The 25,424-nt window shown below is 40.4% G+C and overlaps 2 protein-coding genes across 5 annotated transcripts; one reads left to right on the top strand and one right to left on the bottom strand.

Moving 5' to 3' along the window:
- Window positions 1–163: 163 nt before the first annotated feature.
- LOC133170144 (ankyrin repeat and fibronectin type-III domain-containing protein 1-like) lies at window positions 164–9,532 on the bottom strand. Of its 3 annotated transcripts, none has more exons than XM_061302842.1 (19): window positions 9,220–9,532; window positions 7,747–7,891; window positions 7,376–7,667; window positions 7,083–7,283; window positions 6,464–6,577; window positions 6,303–6,400; window positions 6,147–6,237; window positions 5,649–5,756; window positions 5,477–5,576; window positions 5,086–5,215; window positions 4,353–4,472; window positions 4,045–4,151; window positions 3,743–3,857; window positions 2,701–2,867; window positions 2,291–2,468; window positions 1,993–2,155; window positions 1,742–1,908; window positions 1,310–1,514; window positions 164–1,242 (listed from the first exon to the last, which is right to left on the bottom strand). In XM_061302842.1, the coding sequence occupies exons 1-19, from the start codon at window positions 9,228–9,230 to the stop codon at window positions 569–571; spliced, it is 3,186 nt and encodes a 1,061-aa protein (XP_061158826.1). In that variant the 5' UTR covers window positions 9,231–9,532; the 3' UTR covers window positions 164–568. The 3 variants fall into 3 exon arrangements, with proteins under 3 accessions (XP_061158826.1, XP_061158825.1, XP_061158827.1); XM_061302841.1 differs by having other exon boundaries at window positions 7,747–8,062; window positions 9,220–9,530; XM_061302843.1 differs by lacking the exon at window positions 4,353–4,472 and having other exon boundaries at window positions 7,747–8,062; window positions 9,220–9,531.
- Window positions 7,549–25,424, top strand: LOC133170138 (meiosis inhibitor protein 1). Of its 2 annotated transcripts, XM_061302828.1 has the most exons (33): window positions 7,549–7,685; window positions 10,016–10,176; window positions 10,410–10,533; window positions 10,593–10,643; window positions 10,920–10,993; window positions 11,381–11,486; window positions 12,678–12,887; window positions 13,665–13,828; window positions 14,283–14,397; window positions 14,848–14,967; window positions 15,101–15,200; window positions 15,792–15,926; window positions 16,221–16,335; window positions 16,440–16,555; window positions 16,657–16,804; window positions 16,908–17,019; window positions 17,238–17,298; window positions 17,572–17,669; window positions 18,124–18,304; window positions 18,501–18,651; window positions 18,784–18,969; window positions 19,056–19,139; window positions 19,388–19,571; window positions 19,747–19,857; window positions 19,991–20,101; window positions 20,506–20,678; window positions 20,919–21,003; window positions 21,542–21,726; window positions 22,196–22,277; window positions 22,785–22,891; window positions 22,996–23,127; window positions 24,579–24,694; window positions 25,152–25,424. In XM_061302828.1, exons 2-33 carry the CDS (start codon window positions 10,033–10,035, stop codon window positions 25,219–25,221), a joined length of 3,951 nt encoding a protein of 1,316 aa, XP_061158812.1. In that variant the 5' UTR covers window positions 7,549–7,685; window positions 10,016–10,032; the 3' UTR covers window positions 25,222–25,424. The 2 variants fall into 2 exon arrangements, 1 of the variants encoding a protein (XP_061158812.1); XR_009718512.1 differs by lacking the exons at window positions 22,996–23,127; window positions 24,579–24,694; window positions 25,152–25,424 and having other exon boundaries at window positions 21,542–21,768; window positions 22,785–22,842.

Here is a 25,424-nt window from a genome sequence, read left to right as displayed (position 1 = left end):
AATGATCACCAATGAAATAAATATAATTAAACTATTAATTTATTCCACAACCTCTGAAAGGAGCGGCTGTAAGGAAAAATAACATAGCAAACAATCATTGAAGCTCAATAATGTGCAAAAAAAAAAAGATGGTTTGCAACACGTTACAAATATCAAACTCACATTTCAAAACATTTCCAAAAATGTTTATGCAGTATGAGTAAATACATTTTAGAAAACATAATTGGTTTTTAATGTCATCATTTGACAGTAAATGGTTGCATCACTCAAGTTTTGAGTGTCAAGTAAGTCAAGATTTGGATTTGCTTCCTTCTATTATTTTGTTTTTTTCATTTTAGACGAAACAGCAAAATGGTATAATTAGGAGAAAATGTGCATGAAGGCAACATAACTTATTTTTCTAATGTGTACCCTAGAAGAGGTTTTATTGCCTATGAAATTTTCACTCTAGTTAATATTAATATGTGCTGTGATAGATCCAAAATGTTGATGTGATAAATCAGCTGACCTGCAGCTGCATAAATGATTCCAGTCCTTGCAGCCTTTTTTTTTTTTTTTTTTTTTTTTATCAGGAGGAGCTGTTAAATGGTCTATCCCATTCTACCTGGTTCCTCGCTGGAAATTTCAGTCCCATACTGGGAACCTGCAGAGATATGCTATCTTCTGGGAGACTTTCTAAATTACATCCTGTTGTGTGTGAGCTGGGCACGTTTGTGTCTTTCACACTGGAGCTTCTATTTGGACCCAGGATTTGCTCAGCATCCATCAAATGTGAATTTCCTGACTCAAAACAGCTCCCCTTATCATCCATCCCCAGTCCGAAGCTTTGAATCATATCCATCACCGATGATGCAGAAGGACAACTTGGGGTCTCCTCTTCAATAAGACTCAGTGTGGGCAAAATATCCACCAACTCCGCCATCTCCATTGGATGGATGACCTCGGAGATGCTGGAGGGAAAGATCTCTGTCGCATTGAAGGGATCGGGCGAATCCAAAGCTGCAAACCCGACTTCCAATGGTCCAACAACTGGAGACTCCAGTCCGGATCCAATTAAAGTGCTTGCACATCCCAATTCTGACTGGCCGATGTTTGTCATATCCTGACTGATGTCTACTGGGTACCCTCCCTTTGCAACGCCTTCCGTTAAAACCGGCGTGACCTCAACGGCAACCAGATTTCCTGCTGCAGAGGAGACTTCGGCCGTGACAACATTTGGTGGAGCCATGCTGGCTAAAGGTTCTGGAAATAAATACAAAGAAATTTGAGAAATCTGTTCTTTTAGTTACACATCCACTTTTGTTTTTACCTGTGGTGGCCTTTTTTGATTGTAACCGAAAGGGCCATGTCAGTCTGGCGGTCAATCTTTCATCTTCTTCTTCAGCGTCGGGGCATGGCGGCGGGTCTCCGCCCATCACCAACCCAAGTGGCACCGCTCCCACCCATTGCTTGGACCGAACGCACTGCAGACAGTCCATGATCCAGCGGGCATCTCGCCATACCACTTCCAGACGCTGATAAGAAAAAGGTAAGAAATGCTGATTATTATTATGATTATTATTGGCAATTCTTTAACATTGGATATTTCTCTGTTATTATTATTATTATTATTATTATTATATTATTATTATTATTATTATTATTATTATTATTATTATTATTATTATTATTATTATTATTATTATTATTATTGACAATTCTTTAACATTAGATATTTTTCCTGAATAAGAAAAAATCTTACACGGGAAAGCTCAGTAACATGGTTCAGACGTTCACGAGCCACTTGCACTTCCTTCGTGTCAAGCGCCTCTCGCAGAGCCTGCTGAGCCAGGTGAGTGTCCAGCTCCAGCTTCACCCAGGCCTGGCAATACTGGGACACAAAGTCCCGCTCGTAGGTCCAGAAGTGAACTAGATATAGGGAGAGATGGAAAAAAGCCACAAGATAATTCTCTTTAGTTCTCAAGGATCCGTCAAGTTGGCTTTTGAACCCACCCAGCTCAAAAATCTGGAGAGGCATGGTCAGGCCGGGCTCTTTGGTTCCTAATAGAGGCCAGTAGCTGGAGCTAAAGTCTTCACTTGGAGGGAGAAGGAGCAGCATGGACACTTTGTCACCTAACTGCAGCAACTCTCTGGTATATATGCCGTACTGATAAGCCTGTCAGACACATAAAGCCATACTCGTATCTACAAAAAAAACACTCCAAACTACATTCTAATAATCACTTGTGAGTTCTATGGGTCTATCAATCTCATGTTAAAGGTCAAAGGTTAAAATGGATGGATTGTTTACCCTGTAGAGGGGGATGTTGAGCTTTGTCAGAAGATGTGAGACTGCTGCTCTCAGGGCTCTGATAAACTCCACCAGACTGTTATTTTCCACCAAAGTGTCATCCATGGTACCCAGAAGGTTCTGAACACCATCACTGGTCGTTTCATAAACATTACTCTGGAGCCACGCCCACTCTTCTCTATTACAAACACAAAAAGTTATTATGAAATGAATGAAAAGTTGCAGAGGCCCTTAAGTCGATAACAAATTATGTATCAACAAAATTAGTGATAATGAATTACCAGAGCATATTTAGCAGGATCTTTTTACAAACACCTGACTCTCCAATAACACCAGCTTGGTCTATTATAATCTTGAGAGCATTTGATTATAAAATGATGAATTCACAATCATAATTTAATGAGTTTTACCTGGTGACGTGGGCATTGTGTCTGACCCTTGAGTAACAAAGTAAATTGGGCAGTCTTTGAGGAACCAGAACTCTGATTTGCTCCACTGAGCTCCATAGTTTCAGTATGCCCACATACAGACCCGATTTGGCCCACTGATTGCTGTGCCTGTGGTAGTTTAACTTCTCCTGGGAACAAAATGGAGATAAATTATTGGGTGAATTCAAGAGTTTTGGAGCTGGCGTCAAAGGCAACTCTCATTTAATTGCTGCATTAATTTTAAGTTTTGATTTGGTTGGAAAGAACAATAAAGAAAAACATTATATGGTGTTAAATAAGTTATATTTTTATTTTCAGTAGGTTAAAACATGATTGAAGTTATTTTTGTTCCGCATGTATATGTTGTCAAGGGACACAGTTAATTGACGCACCGAAAGAACGTGTTGAGATTTGTGTGCACTTTTTATTCAAAGGTAAATATTGTGCTCTTCTGTGAATTCTCTTGATTTCTTTTAGCTAAGTGAGTTTTATAGCCTCTTTTCCAGTGTTAATCTTTTTTTTTTAGCTTATCTATAAAACTGGAGCTAGGCGAACAGCGTTTTAGTGGACAAAAATGGCCGTCGTTGGAGAGGCGCTAATCTGCTTGCTAAGTGCCCTTGAGCAAGGCACCGTCACCACACCGCATCTTAAAAAGTGTAGAACCTTCTTTTTTGACTTAGAGGGCCCAATTTTGTAAACAAAACACATAATCATTATATTAAGATTACACTAACAATTTCAGTAGTGTGTGAGTTGAATTTCCCCCTTGAGGGATCATGCCGAATCAGTTTGTGAAAAACATTGCTCAATTCTACAAGTTGGAATATTTCTGTTCACCTGACAAATGGGATGAAAAGAAAATGCTGTTTAAAAAATTAAATATAGCTCTTTTTTTTTTTTTTTTTTTTTAACTTGGAATAGCCAAAGGCTGAATATGAATATTTACAGGATGAATTGTTAGTCTGTCTCTGTCACATTCTTCATTTCTTTCTTTCTTTTTTTTTTTTAGCCAAACAAGCCTCACCCTCAGGTCTGCATACAGCATATCCATAGCGGTGGGTTCAGGCAGCAGAGGAGCTCTGCTCCGGTTTTTCTCCAGGCGAGCCAGGGGCATCCATTGCAGTGGAGGCTCAGGAGGGCTTGAATGAACGAAAACCAAAAACTTCATTGTATTAAAGGTAACCGCACCCTGATTGCGTAACTCTACTCAAAGTATAATATCTGAGCATTACTACGATACGCAGCTTTATAGTCTTCGACGTATTTCATATTACAGCTCAACAAAAGTGCCTCAACATTTATGCTATCTCCAAATGCTGTTCTCACCTGCTAGCATTTGGGAATTCCTTTAATGTCACAAGTAAAATGTTGCCTTGTCGGTCTTTGAGTGGTTCATAATACACTTGGCCAAGGTCCATCGTCCCCAATGAAGACTGCGAAAGCAAAGAGGAGCGCCGAAGATGAGCGTGAAAATATCGTACGTTACTATTGGGAATTAATTAGCACGAAAGAGAGAATAGCCAAGGGTAGTGAAGTGAGGCTGTGATCAGAAGATGGGCTCATAAGCAATTAAAATAGCAATCAACCTATTTGAATTCTTCTTATTCTACAGCGTTAGCCATTAAACTTCCCACCTGCAGTTGCGAGACGGCTTTTAAAATATTGTGCCTGCTCTGTAGGAGGGACGAGGGAGACGAATGAGCCGAGGAGAGCGCTTGCTGGAGCCGAGGCACTTGCTGCCACGCACAGGATAACTGTAGAAAATAGATGGCATTCCGAGATTGCAGTTTGTGCACGGCGTTGAATAACGTACATATTGAATAATTGATGAGAAAGAATGTATATTGACGAGCCCACAACATTAGCGTGAGGCAGTTAAAAGAGCAACGGTTGGTTTTGCATGACACAGAGTCATATATTTAAGAATACATCTTGCGGTTGCAATCTGCAGTCTTTAATTACTTAATCTAAACAGCTCTCGATTAAACCGTTTCACAGCACTGCACTTGCAACGCAAAATTAAACACATGTTTAAATGAATCCCTCTCTGAAAGTGCAATCAAAACTGAACTTTATTTCACACTCTTAAGGTGAGTTGGCTTTGTTTGTTAATTAGTCAGAATGCTTGCACAAAACACACACACATCAATTCCCATGGAACTTTGTGAGTGGGTGGTGAAAATAAACCTAAAAATGTGGATGCAGGAGTTTTCCATCTCCGAACACACAGATAAAATAACAAAATATGATTTACAATTTTTTTTTTGTCAGAAAACTGACTGAATATTTTTGATAGTGCTAGCTAATTTATATTTCTCATCAAGTTGTGTCTGTGGTCGTAATATTGTGAGTGATGGGTGAGTTCACCTTGGAAAACCAAACAAAGTTGTGAGCGAGAGTGGTTGAGCAGCACTGGAACTCCACCAGTGGGAGTTGATCTTCAGCTGTCACCAAGATGTTCTCCTTGTGGTAAAACACAGTTGCCAAGTACGCGCCCCTAAAATTAGAGAATAATCTAGAAAGTGACGGCTATATCGGAAATTCTGCAGGCTGATCAAGCATTGATGAACCTCATGAGGTCCCCAATTGTGGTTTAGTGAGTCTGTCGTCATGACAACCGCCAGTCTTGATGAATGTACCCAAAGTGACTCAGCAAAAAAATCTCAATGCAATATTTGATTCAACTCTCTCAGTATTACCAGAACAGTTTTTTTTTTTTTTTCTTCATCTCTGCATTATTGATCAATTCTTGGGTTACCTCTGTAAGAGACGAACAAACTTGGTTGCAGAATGGAACAGTTGTTTGATGCCTCGAGACATCGAGAGACGCTTGCTGGGACTTTGGGATATCGGGTTCTCTGTAAAATAGCACAGATGGGAGTGACTGGCACAATTTCTAAAAAGTACCCGCAAATATGTGTTAAGCTTACCTTTGTAGTATCCTCTGTTCTGAGGTTCTCCGGCATCTTCCAGAAGCTTCCTTACTAGGGCTTCATGGTTTCTGTATTGGGACTTCACACCATCGCACTCTCTCCAACCTATAAGCAACAAAAAAGTACAACATGATTTAAATGTTTAAAAAAGAAAAAATGAGAGAGGAAGTAAAAATGAAAATGCTGCATTTGGACAGGGGTGTGAAGACTTTTTATATCCACTGTAACTTTTTGCTAGATGAGGATTTAACCAAATTATTTATCACTTTGTGTCATATATTCTCAGTAGGAGGGGAAAATGATTGCCAAGGATGAATTCAATCTCCCAGCAGCAATGCCACAAAGCTCACAGCAACATCTTTTAAGCCTCTGCATTTTAAATAATTCACTCATCTACCCGCTATGAATTGATCTGTTAAATCAAGACTGATAGCGAATCGAGCCTTTTTTTATTTTTATTTTTTTTAAATGTTCATCAAGGTTAAACATACTTACTGGAGGGAGCGCCACTGACTGGAGTGGAACACTGAGTCGGGCCCCATCCTTTCACATTGTAGGCGCTCGCTCTGACAAAATAATGCACTCCCTGCATTGGAATAAACTCCAAATTATTACACGCAATTATTACCAATTAGAGATTTGATATCTTACAGTATTGAGTCCCCGGATCGTGTAGGAGGGATTTTTGGTCTCTGTAACTTGGGCTGAGCCAAGGATGCGCTTGAAGCTTGCTGAAGTGCTCCATTCCACTGCCAAGCCAAAACAGATTATTCTTATTATTCTAATTATTTTTCTTTTTTCAAATACCTTACCCTTGTAGCAGGTGATGAGCCCCACGTTGTCACCTTCGACCTCTTTGATTGCCACAAACAGAGAAGATGTGCTGGTCACCACAATGGAAACTTGAGAAGGAGGATGTGGCAGTTCTGGATCAAATATTTGAAACAAGACAATTTCAAGTTTTAAATGGGCAGTATTAAAATTCTTTTCGGGGTGTTCTTATTAAAATAGTGCTTGTTAAATTGTTGACCCTGTTGTTCAAATGTCTACTCAACAAAATAGGACGTATTGTTCAAGCTTAAAAAACAACAACACACCACTGGGAGCTTCATGGACTCCGGCCAAGTAGACTCAGCACCTCGAGCCAAAAATAAGGTCCTGAATATTAATTGGCACTGCATAAGATGGTCTATTGGGGGATTGCTATGATTAAACAACCCACAATATTATTACGGTAACGTCAGCAATAGCCTCCAGGAAAATTCTGCAGTTGGATCAGGTTTCACTATCTTGAATATTTTTTTAACGAGAGTCAGGGGGGGAAAAAAAAATATTTTGAATTTTAGAAATTGTTATTCTGGCCAAGGAATTTCATAATATGAAAGAGAAAAATATATAATGCCTAAAATGCTCAGCGGACCACTAACTGACCTGTGTGGTGGAAATTCTCCTTCATGCGGCAGTAAAGTTGCAATCTGAGGCTCCAGAGTCTGACTTGTCTGTGGACATCAGCCTGTGCATGAGCACCTGCTCCGGCCTTCTTCAACAACTCCTCCTTCCTCTCATCCACCTTCTCTTTCGCCAACGTCACGAGATCATCAAGCTTAAGTGCCCATTCTTCCGGTCTGCATACTAGCAAGGAGAACATCAAGTACAGATTCTTTTTCATTTGAATTTATGCTAGTTTGGGATTTCGCCATGAAGATATTGAATCATGTACTTACAAGTGGGATTCTGCCTAGCTCCAGCCTTTACCAGAACGTGGAGCAGAGGTGAATTATGGGTCAGGGCGGCCACATCCAGAGGAACAAGACCCTGTTCGCTCACTCTGTTCACCCCCCTCTCCCGTTCTTTCACCCAGTCTCTGTCTTTCTTTTCTCCTCTCTCCCACAGGATTCCTCCCCCTCCTCCTCCACCACCACCTCCTCCGCCTCCATAGCTATTGTGGATTCGGGACAGAAGACTTTGTACTGCCAATGTGTCTTCGTTCTCCACCGCATCCCACAAGGTCGTGTACTAATGGAAGATGGTGAGGTATGTAGGTGACGAGGTAAGGTGAAAAGTTTTTGAACGATGGCCATAGAATAAATCCTACCACATCAGCAGATTTTCCAAAGTTCTTGGGTGCGTCAGGTCTCTCGTCGACAGATGACTCTCCTCCCCTTAACCGGACCGACAGGTTTCTATAGATCCGCTTGGGTGAGACGGGACTAAAAGAGCGCCGGCGATGGGGTGGGTTCCTCATGGATACAGACATGACAAAAGAGGAGGAGAAGGGGAACAGAAAGATAGAGTGTGGGAAGATGGCTGAGTGACAGATCAATTTTTAGTTCATAGTTGAGAATGGTGTTGTCAGGACCCCCATTAAAGGACGTGAGGGTGAAGAAGTGAGTACAAGTGAGAAAAAGAATCTTGGGGAGAACAACAAAAGTGCAAGTGCGTGGAAAAGGGGTAAGAAATAAAAAGAGGAAGAATACAAATGAGAATATGCAGTCAGCCTCGGAATCATCAATCACAAAATCAATTTCGCCCAAAATCACATTAGCTCACAAAGTAAACGAGCGCATCGCGCTCAAGTCAACCGTATTGCGTATGAAGAAGTCCTCAATCAAATAATGTCAGGTACATATTGTAGCAATATTCCAATCGAAAAAGTATTTGGAGAGATAATATACATCATGAATAGAAAAGAATACATTGTTTTGAATCATTACACTTTTTTTTAGTCATTAATAGTCACACTTGTCATTCATATGATTTTAATCATTTGAATTAATTCATTTGAGTTTGTTTCTCTTGTGTAAAATCTCATCTGGGTTAGTGTAATCCGAGGACAGAATATGAAGGTTCTCGCCCCCGTGAAGCCCCCACGGTAGACAGTACCAGCAACTGCCAGTATGTGGGCATGTGACAGCAAAGGGCGATAACAACAACCAGTGTTATTGGTATAATTACCTCCGTTTATTTATTATGCATGACATCAGCTCGAAAGTGCTGATGAGGCAAGTGAGAGCGGGGGAATAGCTTTGAGGCATTACAGATAAGTGAAGGCAAAAGCATCTGGGAAAAAAAGATGGAAGCATATTGTGCTTCAGTATCGCAGCCTGTCTACTTCGAAAAAAAAAAAAAAAAGAGCAATGACTCTTGACAAATATGTATCATGAGGCTTTTGTGGTTTTGCATGTGAAGGACCGTTGTGTCTCAGCATGTGGTGACAGACGTTTGTATCTTTTCCGTCTTCGCTGTGGCTTACATGTTAGATGGGCTGTTTTTCATCTTTATAATTCATTCCCGCATGCATTATTTGATGTTATGTAAGAAAGAATATATGAATGAAATTTGAGGAGATTAATCATGTAAAGTGAACTTGATGATTTATCATATTGGATGTCATTAGATTATTTCCCGTTCACACATAGCAGAAGCAGGGTGTTTTTCATTGCGTTCCTTTTTTTTTTTTGAAATAAATATAATATAAATAAATAATATAAACTTTGAAAAGAGAGAGAGAAAAAAAGAAAACAAGTAATAATTGAAAATGCACAAAAGATTGAATTGCCACACTTACCTTCTCATCATTTATATTCCAAATTGCTCTCTCGGTGTGATCCTTTTTTTAGTAATAACCATCTTTAGATCAGATATAATCCACTGACGCGAATTCAGTACTTTCCCGCTCTGTGGGTGAGATGCACCTGATGCATTTCAGTGGTGAGAGCACACTCCTATGACCCTCCTCTCCGATGGGCCGGCTGGCCCTCCTCCGACCCACTTGATGTCAGCTACTCTGTGTTAAACGTCAGATTGTGTAATTATTGTTTATTTATCGTTCGCAATTTGAATCGGAAATATCGACGTTAAACAAAAAAATACAATCAATCGTCGGTGGAAACAATGCAGCCAAAAAAATGCGGGGTTTGCGTGACAAGATGTATTGAGGGTGGCTGGAAAGAGATGAAAGACGTGTTGCGCAACAGGAAGTGGCTCACATCGATTCCACGTAACTTTGCACGTTTGTTTGCATGATAGCTGCAGGCTTTGTTGGCCTCATAACTTATTTCTATCACCATAGCCACAGGCTGATGCATCTACTCTGTTCAAGCACAATAAATATAGTCTCATATAGAGTTTTGAAATAGTCCCACATTATCTGCTGACACTTCCCGCACAATAACAATGCATTCAGAGAGGTTGCATATTTTTCTTGTGATGGAAAGAAGCTTTCACAACAACAACAAAAATGATACTTTATTTTCAAGAACCTAATTTACATGTACGAGCAGTTTTTGTCACTTATATCCCTGCTGAAATTGCAACAATTATTTTCAAGCTCATGTTGTGTTTTGTTTCTGTATGTGATTTAGAATGTGATAGCACCAAAATGGCAAGCAAGGAGATAATATATGACAAGATTCACTTCAGGCATGACCCAAGATGGAGTGGGCGCCTGGGGCCTGCAGATGGAGGGGGCCTGCTTCTCTGCATGGCTTGCGTGATTGAAATGCTGGAAAGTGATGAGATTTCCGTGAGTCGTATTACATTTTGTTGTTTTTGAAAAATAGCATTGTGACAAGATTTAGCAACAATCTGTTGAAATGCTATAAACTTCAATAAAACTCACCATAAATTTTGAAAATAAATGTTCCTCTCCTGGTTATCAAACAAATCTTTTTCTGACTAATATTTTTATCGGTAATAATTGATCCCAACCGCTTTGTGATATTTGACTTCTCCATTCCTTGCTCTGTTTTTCCACAGTCGGTCAGAAAGGCTTATGCTTTGTCCGCTGTCAGTGGGTTGTTGAAGTGTTCTCCTGGGGCTCTGAGACAATTGCTCCAGCAAGACCACCAAGTCACCATACATTTTATCGACTCTCTTCTGGGTAAGCAATATCACTGCACAGAGGTTAAATCAAACCTAGCATCATTGTTCTATCCGCAGGGATGCTTCACTCGATGGTGGACTCAGCCACTCTGGAAAAAGTGGATCAAGGTAAAGACCAAATATGATCAAACTTTTTTACATCGCTGTTTAATTGGTGCTACGTTTTCTTCATGATCATCATTGTCTCAATCAGCGTTTATTAGTATGTTAGAGTACCGTATCTTCCAGACTATAAGGCGCACCTAAAAACCTAAAATTTTCTCAAAAGCCGACAGCGCGCCTCATAATCCGGTGCGCCTTATATATGGACCAAATAAGGGACACATTATTTACGTAAATGACTTGTTATGCTAGCATAAGTGATTGTGTGTACATCTTGTTCAGTTCTAGTTCTGTTGCTAGTGGAGCTGCAGAGTGAGCTGCCGCTACATTACATTTTGGATCAAATAAACAAACAGGTAAGAAAGCCACTTTTAGATTTCGAGTGGGTAAAATCTCCTTATGTACACATGCCACTTTTGCAACCAACTCGCACAATTGTTTAGTAAACACGACTCATGCATGTCTCGCCGTTCTATGTAACCTTTTGGGGGAGGGAAGAATTATATCTGACACTACTGGTGGAAAAGTTGATGACAGAAATACAAAACTCATCTCATCAGAAATTTGCATGATTAGAAACAGACAGAATGCAGGTTCCTGGAAAATGAGGCAGTATTATTTTCCGATGACACACCGATAAGTCGTTCAAAACTCGGTATTGATTTGAATACTCAGACCATGTCTATCTTTATATCGATTTCTTGCCGCGTTATGTGGTTTTATGGTTTCTATTGCCGCTCTAGGTGATCGACCAACTGAACGTGAAGAGCTTCTTGCCAGTGTTCAACTTCTTAGGGAGCTTAATAGAAACACTTCCCAGTGTGGCCCTCATCCTGGTGACTCAATATGGTGAGCTCGCTAACATAAGATCAGAAAAGACAAATATTTGACTTCTTCCCTTCTATCTGTGCAATGTTTTCACCCTGATGGAGCATCTTGGCGGGTTCTACAAGCTTCACTTGGAAGCAAATAGTAGCGAGGCGCCCGATGCTGATGCGAGATGCGGGCTACCCTTATTGACTCCTTCTCTCTCCGTGGCCTGTCACTCAACGCACCTCAGTGGGGTTGTTATCACTAACGACAACAACCCCGCACTGACAACACGAACACAGAAGAAGTCACACTATCACTCTTGCCGTCCGCCTTTCCACCTATCCAATTCATATCTTACTCTGATTTGTAAACACAGTTCAAATCATTTAATACAGAGCAAGGGGGAAGGTCATTCCACAAAATGATTGCCTCCAAACCAGTTTTGGAATTATAGTATCTCTTGGCAAACAGCAGCGCAACCTTTGGCACCTCTGTCTATTTTCTCCTAATGTTCTTTGCGCTTCCAAATCTTCCCTCTGAATCTCATTTTGGCTGCCGCATATTGGTTGGTTTAATCAAACATGTCCGGAAGCCCTCGCTTGGCTCTCGATCTGCTTCGCAGAGCAGCCTGGCTTTCGCTCGACTCGCCTACTTAGTCGACGCTTCCCTCGGTCGAGTTTCTCCTCCAATTTTCCGCCGCAATCGCTGCCACGGAGTTAAACACTTGATCCTCCTGCATTTCCTTCTACCAGCTGCTCTATCTACAACTTATTGCTATGATTTATGTGGTATTACTTGAGCTTTATGGACGTACAAACCTCTTTTTTTTTCCTGCTCAAGTCAACCCCAGCCTTGTTTATTTGAACTCAGGCTTTTACTAGCTGACTGTTAGCAAAGTACATTCTATAAATCAGGGATATGGCTAATCGTTAAATCGCTTTAACAAGACAACCTTCGTTTTCCTGTAAAGAAGTTCAAAGTTATGTTGTTAGTGTTAATGCTATGTCGCAAAAAAAAGAATGTATGTGGTGCTTGAACCGAACTAAACCTTATTGATTTGAGAGGGTAGACAGCACAGGCCGACTTTTCCTTTCATTGTTTTCCCAATTTATATGAGCGATTACAGTATTCCCCCGAACGATTCGAGCCACTGTTGCAATTCTTTGGTTATTTATGTGTGCAATTTATCGCCCAAGATATATTTACTCACATCTATGTCCCATCCAGTGGCCTTACTTGAGCGACTCTGCTCGATTTTGCTGTATCCGGATGAAGAGGTGAAGGCTTCAGTTGTGTATGTTTGGCTCAAGTTGTTGGGGAGCTCCGGAGGCTCAACAGCTCAGTCACTACCGGTCACCATTCGGGATCGAATCTGTATCCTGTTGCGACAGACCTTTGTCAATGCCACTTGCCCTCAGCTCATCAACAATTGCATTGGTGAGCAAAAACATTGAGATCGCATTCATTTGATGGATAAGAAAGCGTGTTAAAGACGGTCATTATAATTTCAGCTAGTTGTAAGTTATAGGGACTTAAATTGATAAAAAAGTAAAATAAATCCAAATGACTAGTATCCTCATAAAGATTTATTCTATTATATCTTCGAGCTTAGAATATGCTAGCCACAGTCTACGGTCATGGCCAGTTTGACAATGGCATCATTCAGGAGTTAGAAAAGGATGATTTTCATGATTGTATGTTTGAGACCGTTCCAGAACATTTTCTCCTTCTTATTCTATTCACACGTCAAAACAGAATTTCATTTGTTACATTTTTATAAGATGACAGACTGTGATTCCATTTAAATAATCTAATACTTAATGAGTTTTCAGGGTTTTTGTGGAAATGTACTATGAGTATTACACCTTGACATTTATTTAAATGAAGATTAGCCTATATTATATACACCCTACAGCACTCATCCACTCAGTTGCTAGTATTTAACCCTCCACATGAGACTTGTGGGATTTATATAAACTTTTAATGTGCTCTATTTTTATGATGACCTCAACACTACACTGTATATTAAACCACTATATTTTATTCATATATGAGCATATTGCATTTGTTCAATATTTTATCATCCTCAGCCAGGGATTGTTAGGCTAACATGTTGCTGTACAGAGACTGTTTTTTTTTTTTATAATAGATCAACTTGTATAATATTTCATCGATGTCATGAAGTGTTTTCACACCATATTTTCTATTTCATAGCTCTACTGTGGATTTTAGTTCAGTGGGGAGAGGCCGTTTCGGTTCTTATGAGCAACGCCGGTGATCAGTTCATGTGCAGCCAGAATGGCAACATCATTTCCAGCAGTCAAAACCAAGAGCAACAGATTCCGGACCACTGCCATCTCCCTCTCATCCTGAAAAAGGTCGCTGTCCAAACATCCTGCCTGCATGACCTCAACTTGTATTTGGATTTTGAGAATGGCTAATCCTGGATTAATGTGTTTTTGCAAAGGGAATCAAGGGGTTCAGCTCTGGATAAATATTTTTGCTTCATGTCTGGGAAATCAATGTTGGTTTAGCATATCTTGTGTTGAATCACATAGCAGAACACACTTGTATTATTCGTACAACAAATTTAATAATCTACCTGTAAATCCAATCAATCATTCAAACAAATATTCGGAAACCTACTTGCTAACATTGACGTGAGAGATTAAAAAATGAAAAGTTTTATGATCTAATTTGATACTTTTCCATGCTCATGATCCTAATAGCTAACTTTGACACAGTTAGTCATTTCTACCTCATCTCATGCAAACCTTTTCTGTGTCTTGATGTGCTTGTTGATTTCTAACAGAGCCTATTCTCTATTTGCAGTTGCTGTTGAGTGGTGATAATATATTGCGGGCGACCAGTGCAAAGTGTATCGCATCTATTCTTGTTCATTCTCCCACTCAGTACAGTGGTCCTTTTATCGAAGCTGACATACCAGGTAAGGTACATACACCAGATACACTTGGGGCTTTGTTTTTGTTTCCAGTGTGAGTCTAGTGTATGTGGGCTGGACCAGGTTTTGCTGTATTTGTGGACCTGTGAAAGCTTGTGCATTTTAAAAGAAGGCAGTTTGCGCCGTCGTGGGCATGAACACATCCAAGTGGTTCATCTCTGTTGTTATTGGTTCCTATTTTTGTGCCCAGCGGAAGTGTCCTGGAAAGCAAAGTCTAATTTGATGAGTTTTCTTTCTTTTGGTATTTTAGTACTTAGAAAAGGGGCGTTTGCGTCGTTTTGGGAGTGAACACACCCAACTGGCCATTGAAAGCGTCTCTACTCATTCTCTTTAAATTCAAACCCCCTAGTGTTGACTTAATAGTTCTCTGTGTCAGAGATTGGTATTTATTTTGTCCCTCAGAATTGTTTGTCTGAACCTTCCTCCCTCCTACAGAGTTTCTCTTTGACCGCCTGGCGGATACAAATAGTGAGGTGCTGCTGTGGTCTTCCTACAACTGTTTGGCGTTACTAATTGAAGACCCACAATTCTTCTCCCAGTGCCACTCAGTTTATGGTGAGGACGCTTCAAGTTATAATACTGCTATTGTTTGGTAGCTGTGATATATTCAAATTTTTTTTTTTTTTATTTTATTCTGCATTTCATTAGATGCTGTGCCCTGGCATTGAACAGATTTTTTTGATTTTAGGTATTGAATCCCTGGTACGCAGTCTGAAGCAGGCAATGCAGCTGACCAATGTGGATGTGCTGAAGCAAGGACTTTTCCTCCTCACCAAAATACTGGAAAGGTGGGACTGCTCAGTCACAAAAATAGTTTGGAAATGACTGCACTACACCCGTGATGGATAAAAAGATCAGGTTTGAAAGTATTTCGAGCACCCTATCATTTGCACGCGGAAGTTTAATTCGATTAAAATGAAGCTGGCTGTATATCAGCACACAGTCACATTTTTGCAAGACTGATAGAATTTGAATTGGATGATTCCAATTTCTCGCTCACAAATTACAAAACGATCTCTTAAAGAAAGTTGTCCTTTACGTTGTGTGACATAGTGTAAAGCAGAAAATGCCGAACAAGCAAAATGTCCCAGTCACAGTTTTAAAAGCAAAGCTTAAGTCGTTAAAGTCGTTTTAAGTGACGGCTAGGTTAGGGCAGGGATGACTATACAGTTTGTGTGACTGTGTGTTTGTGTACGCAAAGTTGAAAGGCAGACCACTATTGCGGCATCAGTGAGACAATAGTTTTTGTTGCTGCATAATGTAACAGTGAAAAAAAACGTCAATATTTGGAATGTCAATAGTGGCCCTATTTATTACGTAATACCCACCTCTGTGTTTTGCGTATTGTTGAGAATTTACAAATTTTAAATTGTGTGCAGGCAGCCCACAAATGTGCGCCTCTTCCTCAGTCCTCCGGCATTTGTGGCAGTTTCAGAAGCTGTGCTTTGTGGACTCTCTTCTCCGTGCTTGAGAGTGGCCATACAAGCTGCCAGCGCCTCCTCCGCCCTTTTTAGGTACAGGCAAGAATGACAGGCACACAAATGATAACCTCAAGGACGCTTGCAAAAAGCTCTTCACAATAACCTTCAGGATTGGTACACGTAAAATTGGATCCATTATAGTTTGTAAAACAGTCTGCTAAAAATAATGGTTAGTCCAACAAACTCTCAGCTCATCCTTGATAGAACTTGTTTATAGACACAATATGAGCCAGCTCGCGTTAAAAAAAAAAAAAAAATGGAAGAATGGAGCCCTCAATCACTTTGTATTTAATATTTATATTCAACCCTTGATTAAAACCTTTCCAGATTGAACCACCAGTCCATCCCAGTCCAATACGAGGCGTTACAAGGAATACTGAGGGCCATCACAAACAGATTCGCGGAGCTTCCCATACCTGCCTCGAGTGATCAGCGAAGTCGAGTGAGTATAGTCAAATGCAATATCCTTAAAATCAAATATAGAAAACACGCATGAGTCATATTTCACCCTTCTGATAAATTGTCATGTCTCCATTGATCCTTTAGTTTTTCAGTCATTATCATGATCAGGTGAGTCTGAAGAAGCCAGAGCACAACAGCCTGGAGTCTTGGTCGGAAAAATATCTACTCCAGTCCCTGCTCTGTTTTCAGACTGCTTGCAGGTCAGCCATGAGGTTTCAATATACGTACATTAAGTTCTATATCGAGGTAGAATCATCAAAACTGATGGAGTAGGTTTTGTATGTTTATCTATCCACGCTAGATTGGCTGAGGAGTGTGCATCAGATCCCGTTTTAAAGGAGAACTCTTTCACAGCTCCGTTGAAGGAGAGCCATGGACCTGACTCGGTAGTGTCTCTATGCCAATGCTTGCTGCAGTATTGTGACTCCGTCTGGATCCCCACCGTCATTGTGAGTGTCAGCACCAAGTTGCAAACATCTGTTCCATCACTTCTCTTCCCAACTGCATCACAATCAAGTACTTTCATTTTGATTTGTGTGTTTGTGTGTGTAGAGGGTGTGTGAATGTGCACCCAATCCTCAGATATTAGAGATTTTCTACTCAGTCTTGTCTTGGCAATTCACCCTTCTTCCATCTGTCATGCCAGCCTTTGCAAATAAGTTGGGTAAGTAACATTTTTGCGCTTTTTTTTTTTTTTTTTCAGACTTGCCTACAAAAATCATAATTTTAATTAAGAATTTTAATTCGAACATTGTCCATGTAAACATAGCTAAATTGTAAAACAGCCCAAAAGAAATTGTTATTCTTCCGCTGTTTGCTTTCTCTAATTCTGCTTGTCTGTCTTCACCCTACTTACTGTTTCCTCCTTTTTCCTCCTTTCAGCATCCTCTGGTTTCTACAAGCTGGCTTTGGAGCACAAAGGGATTTTCTGTGCGGCAAACAGGTACACTGTAACTGGATCACCTAAGAGGATACACTCAAACAGCAAGATGGATTTGTGTGTGAATGTGTGTCTTTGTGAGCTAAACAACCGTGTCTCAGAAAGTTGATCCTTTGTATTTCTCTCTGTTGGAAAACATTGACTACATCCCTGTTTTTGATTCTATACACCTTTTTATGTCTGTTTGTCAAAATCCAGTCAACTGAACAATGTTTTCTTCTGAATCGTATTTACTGCACTCTCCAACATTTCCATACTTGCCTATTTTTTTTCCAGAAACACACATTTGAACGCAGCTTGCTGTGATTTCCTGCAGAAACTCAGTGTGTGTTTGCTCTCCCAGTCGGTCTCTGCTTCTGGCGCCTCCCAGCAGGGTAAGCAGATCCAAAAATGCAGAGCGCAAGCCACCTCGCTGTTCCCTGATTTAGTTTGTGAGCCTTTACTTCTCTGTCGATATCTTGCTCAAACACCTTTCCATAATTTGTTTTTATCGATTATCTGTTTTTATTATTCTAAGTGACTTTTCGTTTCTCATTTTAGAGGCCTGATACATTTTTTAGACATTTATACAAATGCCCCTATAGTTGTTTTCTGCAATTTCATCATAACTTTTTTTTAATTCCCAACTCTTAAATTCCAGCCTCTGCTATTCTCTTTTAGATTCCATATTGCAGTGGCCAGCCCCTTTTTTACATAACATGTTTTTATTGCCTTTATTAATTTTTCAACGAAGTAAAAAAAAAATTTTTAACTTTATGAGGAACATAAAGTTTGCGAATACTTCTCGCCTTGATTCCAATGCATTTCTATTCTCACCCCCCCTCCCAGATGCAGACGAAATAGAAACACTCCTGCAATACAATCTTTCCTCTCTGTGCTGCCGGCTCTCAGACTGGCCCACTCTGCTGCGCGAGTCCCCGGGGCTCCAGCTGTGTGATTATAAAGGCCCGAGAGCCACTCAATACTGTCTGGTGATTATACTCCACCTCGCTCTTCGCCAAGGCGACAGGTACACACAGATTAGAAACAAAGATCCGGCACCAGACACTCTCGTAGAATTGTAATGTTGAAAAGCTAATTGTGTGGGTTTCTTTCCTCTTTTTCTTTTGGGTCAGTCCTGAATCAGCGTTCTGCTGCCCTAAGGTTGACCTTTATGTATCTAGAAGCGCTTGTCTCTTCTGCTTTGTGTTGCACGTATGAACTAGGCTCCTCCCGGACCAGATTGTGTTTTCCAGTGTCTTGTGGCTCTTGCATTCAGTGCAAGAGGAAGGCAGCGGCACCCTGCCTACCTTGGTCCTGCAGTCTTCGCTTTACCTGCTAGCGATGACACAGGATGGAAGCGCCACACTTGATGGGGTAGCTAACTTTACATAATATCACATTATAGATTCGTTTTATTTATTTACTTTTTTATTTTAGTATTTTTTCTTTATTTCTTTATTTTTGTACTTTTTTTATTCATACAGAGGTCTTTTTTTCTCATTCTAGGCTCCTTTGGTGTGTATCGACAAGGCCCTCTCCTCCTGTCAAAATTTCTCATCCCTTTACATCCACCATCCTGCCGTCCTCCACTTCATTTGTGGCCATCCGCTGCTTAAAGACAAATACGGGGCCCTGGTCTTGGAATTTTGGTTGACCAGACAAACACAGTCCACAGATTCAGACTTGGCTGTGGTGAAGAGCATTTGGTTTATTCCCTCAGAATTAGATCCATTCTAGCTTCTTAGACTCATCTAAGTGTTTTTTTTTTTTTTGTGCAGACAGAAGAACAGCAACCTGCCGCAGAGATTGTGGAGCTACTGTCTGTGTTAAAGAAATACCCATCTGTCATCCTGCTCCTCCTGGTGAGATAAAGATACACACGGACCAGAAATATTTTGGGGATAGAAGTTCGGTATAAAACTGAGAGAGGATTGATGACTTTTGGAAATAGTAAACTATTGTGTTGTGGAGTGTCATTTTGTAACAACGATGCCATCGTGCTCTAAAAGTTGAGATGCTATTCAATCATTGGAGCTGATTGGTCAAGGTCAAACAACATTGTCAAGATCAAGGAAAGATGAAGTTGCATATTCTGTTTTTTTTTGTCCAGAACATAGTTTGCACCAGGGAGGTCTCACTTGCAGAGCGAGCTATGTCAGTTCTGATGGCTCTCTTGGATGGTCAAAGTGACTTTGAAGCAGACTTGTGTACCAGTCTGAAGCCTGCTCTGCTTCAGGCGTTGCAGAAACTCAGTGTGGAGAGCCATGTACAAGGACAGAAACATGTTGAAGAAGGTAGGCAACGTGTATTTTTTAAATCATCGCACATAAATAACCACAACGTAAAGATAAAAAAAACATGATTTCTCTATCAATTAAAATCTCTTTGCTTTCAAATGTACAAGCCTGAAAATACAGCAACCAGCATGAAAAGTGTTTTTTTCTTTTTCTCCCCCTGTTCCTCTCGCAGTTAACTCGCTCCCACTGTTGCTCAGGCTGCTTTGCGTAACTCGCGCCAGCACCCCGCCTTCCCTACACTGCAGCAAGACGGACGAAGTTCACTTCAAGCTGTTCTACCACGGTGAGGTTAAAACAGCTCTGCTGGCAGGTCGGACTATTTTCTTATCGCACATCATCCAACTTGTCATTTTTGAATGAACTTCTTTGACCATTGGCAGAACCAGCAGACCTGATTTAGCATGTGTGTGTGTAAGTGAGTAATATTGCAGGTAGACTGCATCAGTCCAACATGGAGAGTCTTCTGCCTGCCTTGAGCTACCTGTACTGCTGCTTGAGTCTCTCTCCTCCACACTGCACTAGCAAAGGTTTGACACGCTGTCTTTCTCAAATTTATTCTCCCCCCCCCCCCCCTCAAAAAAAAACATCAACCAAAATCTACAATTCAATAGGATTCATTCATGAATTAATTCAGCAATTTTTTTCAAAACTCAGGGGTATAAATAGTATAAAAAAGTTCCAAACCCCACTAGGACAAAAAATGGGATTGATTAGGCCAAAATAAAGTATTAAAAAAATGTAATTAAATAAAAAATCTAGGTCTATGTTGGTCACAAGTCGTGTGTTGGTTTTACCAGCTTTGTGTGGGTGGGTTTTTTTTTTTTTTTTTTTGAGGGGGGGATGATTAAAGTCACACAAAAAGTGACAGGCCTGTGACGGGCAACCACACACGCACATGCTGACACACGATGCGGCACCTTCTCCTCCCCAGCTGTCTCCATGCTCCTCTCCAACTGTGGCGTGATAGAGCAGCTTCAGATAATCCTCTCCTCATCCTCTGCGCCATCCGTCTTCTCTTCAGCTGCTCCTTCCTCAGGCCTGCTGTGCTGCAGTCATCTCCTCCTATCCTCCCTCATCACTTTGCAGCACGAGCACTCCATCCAGGTACACGTTGTTGCTCCTCATCACTATGTCTGGCCGCCAATTCACCGAATCAAGGGCAAGACACATTGTTAACGCGCACAGCTTCAATTCCAAAGACAAAACTGGACGGCTGCCGCGTTCAACGCATTTTGCTGTCACCTCACAGCTTCCTTGGAGCCGAGGATAAAACGGACTCTTATTGCAAACCGAGCCAGTTACTCTACACTTTTTTTTTTTTCTGTCTCTCTCCATTTATATAAGGTTCACAAAAGCCTCAGTTGGAGCCTGGGCACTGCAGTGCAGCGAATACTCATTCAGAAAAGGAATACAGACACTCTCTTGCTAGGTAACAAATTCAAAATCTAAAAAAAAAAAGTATGAGAGCAAAATGGCCATTTTTAAAGACTGCATCTTTCAGATTCGTGGTAATGCCCTCTTTGCTGCTTCGAATTTTGTTGTTTCCCGTTGTGTTATTTCGACCTGTTACAAAACAATTAGCCAAAGAAACTGCAACTATATTATTTTCTTTCAAAATGGCCTCACATCAAAATCAATTACTGCTCAGAATATGCTGTATTGTCTGAAAGAACCTCAGTGAATTTTACTCTCCAATTTTATCTTTTCAATATTCCCTGCCTGTCTGTCGGTCGAGTGAAAAGAATCAAGCAATTACAGTTTGAAAGAAACAGAAGGCATTAAAATAAGAATTAAAACCCAAATCATGGGAATGAAAATAATTGTTGAAGATGTTATGGAACAACGTCAACAAAGACACAAAAGAGTCACAACTGATTCATCGATTTTAAAAGCTCCTTGTAATCTTTTCTTCCCCCCAGCCATTCACCTTTTTTCCCCCCTTTTCCTCCTTTTTTTTTCTTTTCCAGTCAGCTACTTGAGATTGCTGCAGGCCTTACTCGATGTTGACTTGACCTCCGCATTGGTGCGTGTGACCACTTCCCCAGGCTTAGTTGGCCACGCCCCCCTGGAACCTGAAGATGCCGCATTATTCCCTCTTGGCTCCCGAGGGGCTGAGTGCCTCTTAATTGCTCTCAGCGGACTTATTTTACAGGTTGTATGACCTCAGCGGGAGATTGGGTAGAGCGTATCATTTGTATGCCTGTCTGAATACTTTACTGTTTATTTTTGTTGCGTATCACAGGTTGTAAATCTTTCAGTCTTGCTGGAAATGCTTGCCCTAGTTTGGTAGAAGGACAAAAAAAAAAAAAACTTCTTCTATTCACCTTCTTGTCCTCTACTTTACCTCTATCCTCATTCCCTTTTGCATTGTCATCCCTTCCTACTCTTCTTGCTCCTGAGTACTTTGATTATATCTGCCTGGCCTACTTGAGTACTTTAGAAGAAAACATTCATCTCGGTGCTCTGTTTAGGCTTCCATTATGTCATATAGCCATATTTAAATATAGTATTCATGTTTTTGTCAGGCATCAAGATGTTTCTTTTGTTTTGTTTTTTAAATAGCGTAACATAATTCTTCTTCTCCCGAGAGGCATAACGACTTCTCTCCTTGCCCACTTCAGAAAAATGAGCTGCTGCTGAGAGCCTCAGTCAACTGCCTAAGTTCCGTGCTTGGCTTCCTTCAGAGGAAGAGCCCTCAGACTGGTATCATTTGTATTCATAAAATAATATCTCGTGTCAGCTCTGCCCTTTCACTATATTGTACTCGTCCCTATTTAGTCTACCCCCAGACAGTTGACTTCCATTTTTGCAGTCAGAGAGAGAGAGAGAGACCGCATAGAAATATTTTTCTGACCATTGGGAAAGAAAAGACAGCCTTAATGTAAGCTGGAAGTATTCTTCCTGCTCGTAAATCAAAGCTGACAAAAGCAGGTATGTTGCAATAAACACAAAATAGGCCAGGAACGTTTTGCCAAACATCAATATTTAACGATTTCCACCCACCACTACAACAAAATATTTTGTAAATTCATTAAGGTGTGATTTCAATATTCGGGAGATGCTGTTGCGTAATAAAAAGTTAAAGGCTCTGTCACCCCTTCATAATATTTAAAAGCAAACTAAACATATTTACACATTATTGTATTTACTATTAAATGATCAAAAAATGCTCAACTTTTATTCTAGAGTTATTCATGTGTTGTGTTTTAGCCAATTATGAGGTTTGTCAGCCATGGAGTGGATTTCTCCTTCACTGCCTGCATAGCTCGGATGAGAGCTTCCTCCTGCACCCAGCCGTTCTCAGGGTCATCGCACTTGTGAGATGTTGCACACAGCCCACACCTTCATTTATTCTAATTTTTATTATTTTTTCCTTCATGTTGAAATATGTGGAGTATGTGTGTGTTTTTTTTCCGTCTAGTTTATTCGGCACGGCAATCTGGTGGTACAGTGGGAGCCTGACCTGCTCAAGGTGATGGATGCAGTGGAGAAGACAGGGGTTAAGAAGCTCGGCCAGGAAGCAGCACAAGCCCTCAGGCTACTCCTCACACAGGTATCCATATCCATGTAGTGAGCGCAAACTATACAAATACACATTGATGGACTCAAAACTAAGACCCAAGTCACCCTCATTGTTTTCTACATAACATTCCATTTGGAGGTGGAGTGAGGGCCTTCATTTAAATCAAGTTGAAGGTCAAAAACAGACCAATTCTGGCACTGCCTGCACTAATGAAACATTCATTATTACACTTTAAAAACAAGGCTCTGTAATGTTTGAATAAAATTACCATAACTTTTTTGACCGTCCGTTATTCACATCCACATTATTTTGCTCGCCACACCTTCTATCATGGTTCTTTCCCAATATGCTGAATTATTGAACAATGAACATGACTGCAATGAAGATGCTTCCAAGCACAACCAGAAATGTTTTAAAATTGTCGCTAAATAATTCAGCAAACCACGATGATAGTCAAACTAAAAGTCAATGGAGTGCAAGCTCCTTGTTGGAATTGTTTTAGTCATCTACAGAGGAAACATTTTATTATTAAGGTCTCAGATGTGCATCGTACGGAACACAAATGGGTCAGAACAGGTGGAGCGACAGAATGACAGCTTCTGCCAGAGCGTGTGTGTCTGCAAATCAGGGACTAGGTGAACTCATTTGCACGACGAGACAGCTTTCAGCGCGACACGCTCTCCTCTTGATATAAGTTTGGCTCTGTCGTCACCTCTGCTCCCACCCAATCTCACGCACAGTTGTCTGCCAGTATTTTCGAGTGAAATCTCATTTCGCGAGGAACTTACCTGCACTTGTCAGATAACTGGTGCAATAGTCATATTTTACCTCCTGTCCTTGAGTCCATAAGCATACCTGAGTGTGTGCGTGCATGCTTGCAAGTACATGATTTCTACTTTATGCATAGGCACCAAAGTGTGAATACCTTATTTCAGAAGTGTCCAAACTTTTCTTTTCAATGGCAATATATATTTTTTTACTTCAATGTTATTTATATAATGGGGTTTATTATGTTTATATAATGCTAATAATATGTGTCAACTACGACACACTAAGAGTCACTCTTTATTTCCATCTGCTGCCGCCGTCTTATGAGAACACAGTGATCGGATAGTGGCACTTAATGCGTAATTAAAACACTCATCGGAAATATCTCAACACGCCTTTGAAAATTAGCCGACTCAAGCTCCTTGAGACAGCCCATGTGCTTGTCAAGCCACTTGTTCTGGTCCTACTCAATCCATTCGTTTTATAAACCCCTTATCCTCTTTTTTTTTTTTTTTTTACAATTAAAAAAAAAAATGCAATTAACTTTTGTAATCTTCCTTTGCGTGACTTTTGTCATGCTGGTCAAATAATTTCACATCCCACTCCTCTCTGTTCTTTGCCATCACTACATATCTTGTTATACTGTAATTGTTCTCTCTAAGCGCTTGTCATTTACTTTCAATCAAATTGCTTATCTCCATTCTCTGATTCAGATAGAGAGTGGTGTCTTTCTGCCTCCACTCGCAGAGGAACACAAGCAGAGAGTAAGGAGTGTGATCGAGGCCCTGGACTCACTGCCGACCTTTGAGAGTTTGCCCTGCAACATCCTGTATCCTTAATTATGCACACACACACTATATGTGAATTACAAGTCACATCCAGCAAATATTGTGATGCTGTGGGCACTTTTATTAATTTTATTCAACAAAGTGCTACCGTAGTTTGAACTCTTCAGTTCTTTGAAAGTGTGTGGGCAGCGTTATTATTGTTTTTCCAATAACTGTCAGTATTGTACTTGTAGACTCACGTAATCTTTTGTGTAGACTCTGTCTTTATCACACACAGACCAGATGGAAAATGTTCCATAATTTAGTCTAGTATGTCTGCTGAAAGGAACATTTGATTCAAGACTCCTCACTGGAACATTTTCAGACGATGGAGCTTGTGCCGTAATTTTGGGTCTACAATACTATAAAAGGCGAGACTTCAAAACAAGCTCCCATCTGTCAAAGCTACATGACAGTACTCTACCACTTTATTCTCCCTTAACACTTTTTTCTTTTCAGACGTTTTGGTAGCGTGTCCATCTGTTTGTCTGACTTCACAGTGAACAGTGAAAGCACTTTAGAAAAGTGACACATTTGGAAAGGATTTGTCCATCATTATTTTTCTATGGCGAGGTGAATTGCAAATTCAGTTCTCAAGTCACATGCTCCAATAGCGTTTGGACAAAAAAAAAAATAACTAGGGTGTCTATTTGTTTATTACAAAGTACATTTTGGAGATTGTTAAAAAAAAGTTGAATTAAACAGACACGTTAGTCATCACCCGAAATGAAA

Source organism: Syngnathus typhle, linkage group LG17 (genome assembly GCF_033458585.1).
Source record: "Syngnathus typhle isolate RoL2023-S1 ecotype Sweden linkage group LG17, RoL_Styp_1.0, whole genome shotgun sequence".
NCBI lineage: Eukaryota > Metazoa > Chordata > Actinopteri > Syngnathiformes > Syngnathidae > Syngnathus > Syngnathus typhle.
The sequence above is the reverse complement of the archived record's forward strand: the minus strand, read 5'-3'. Positions and strand labels throughout refer to the sequence as shown.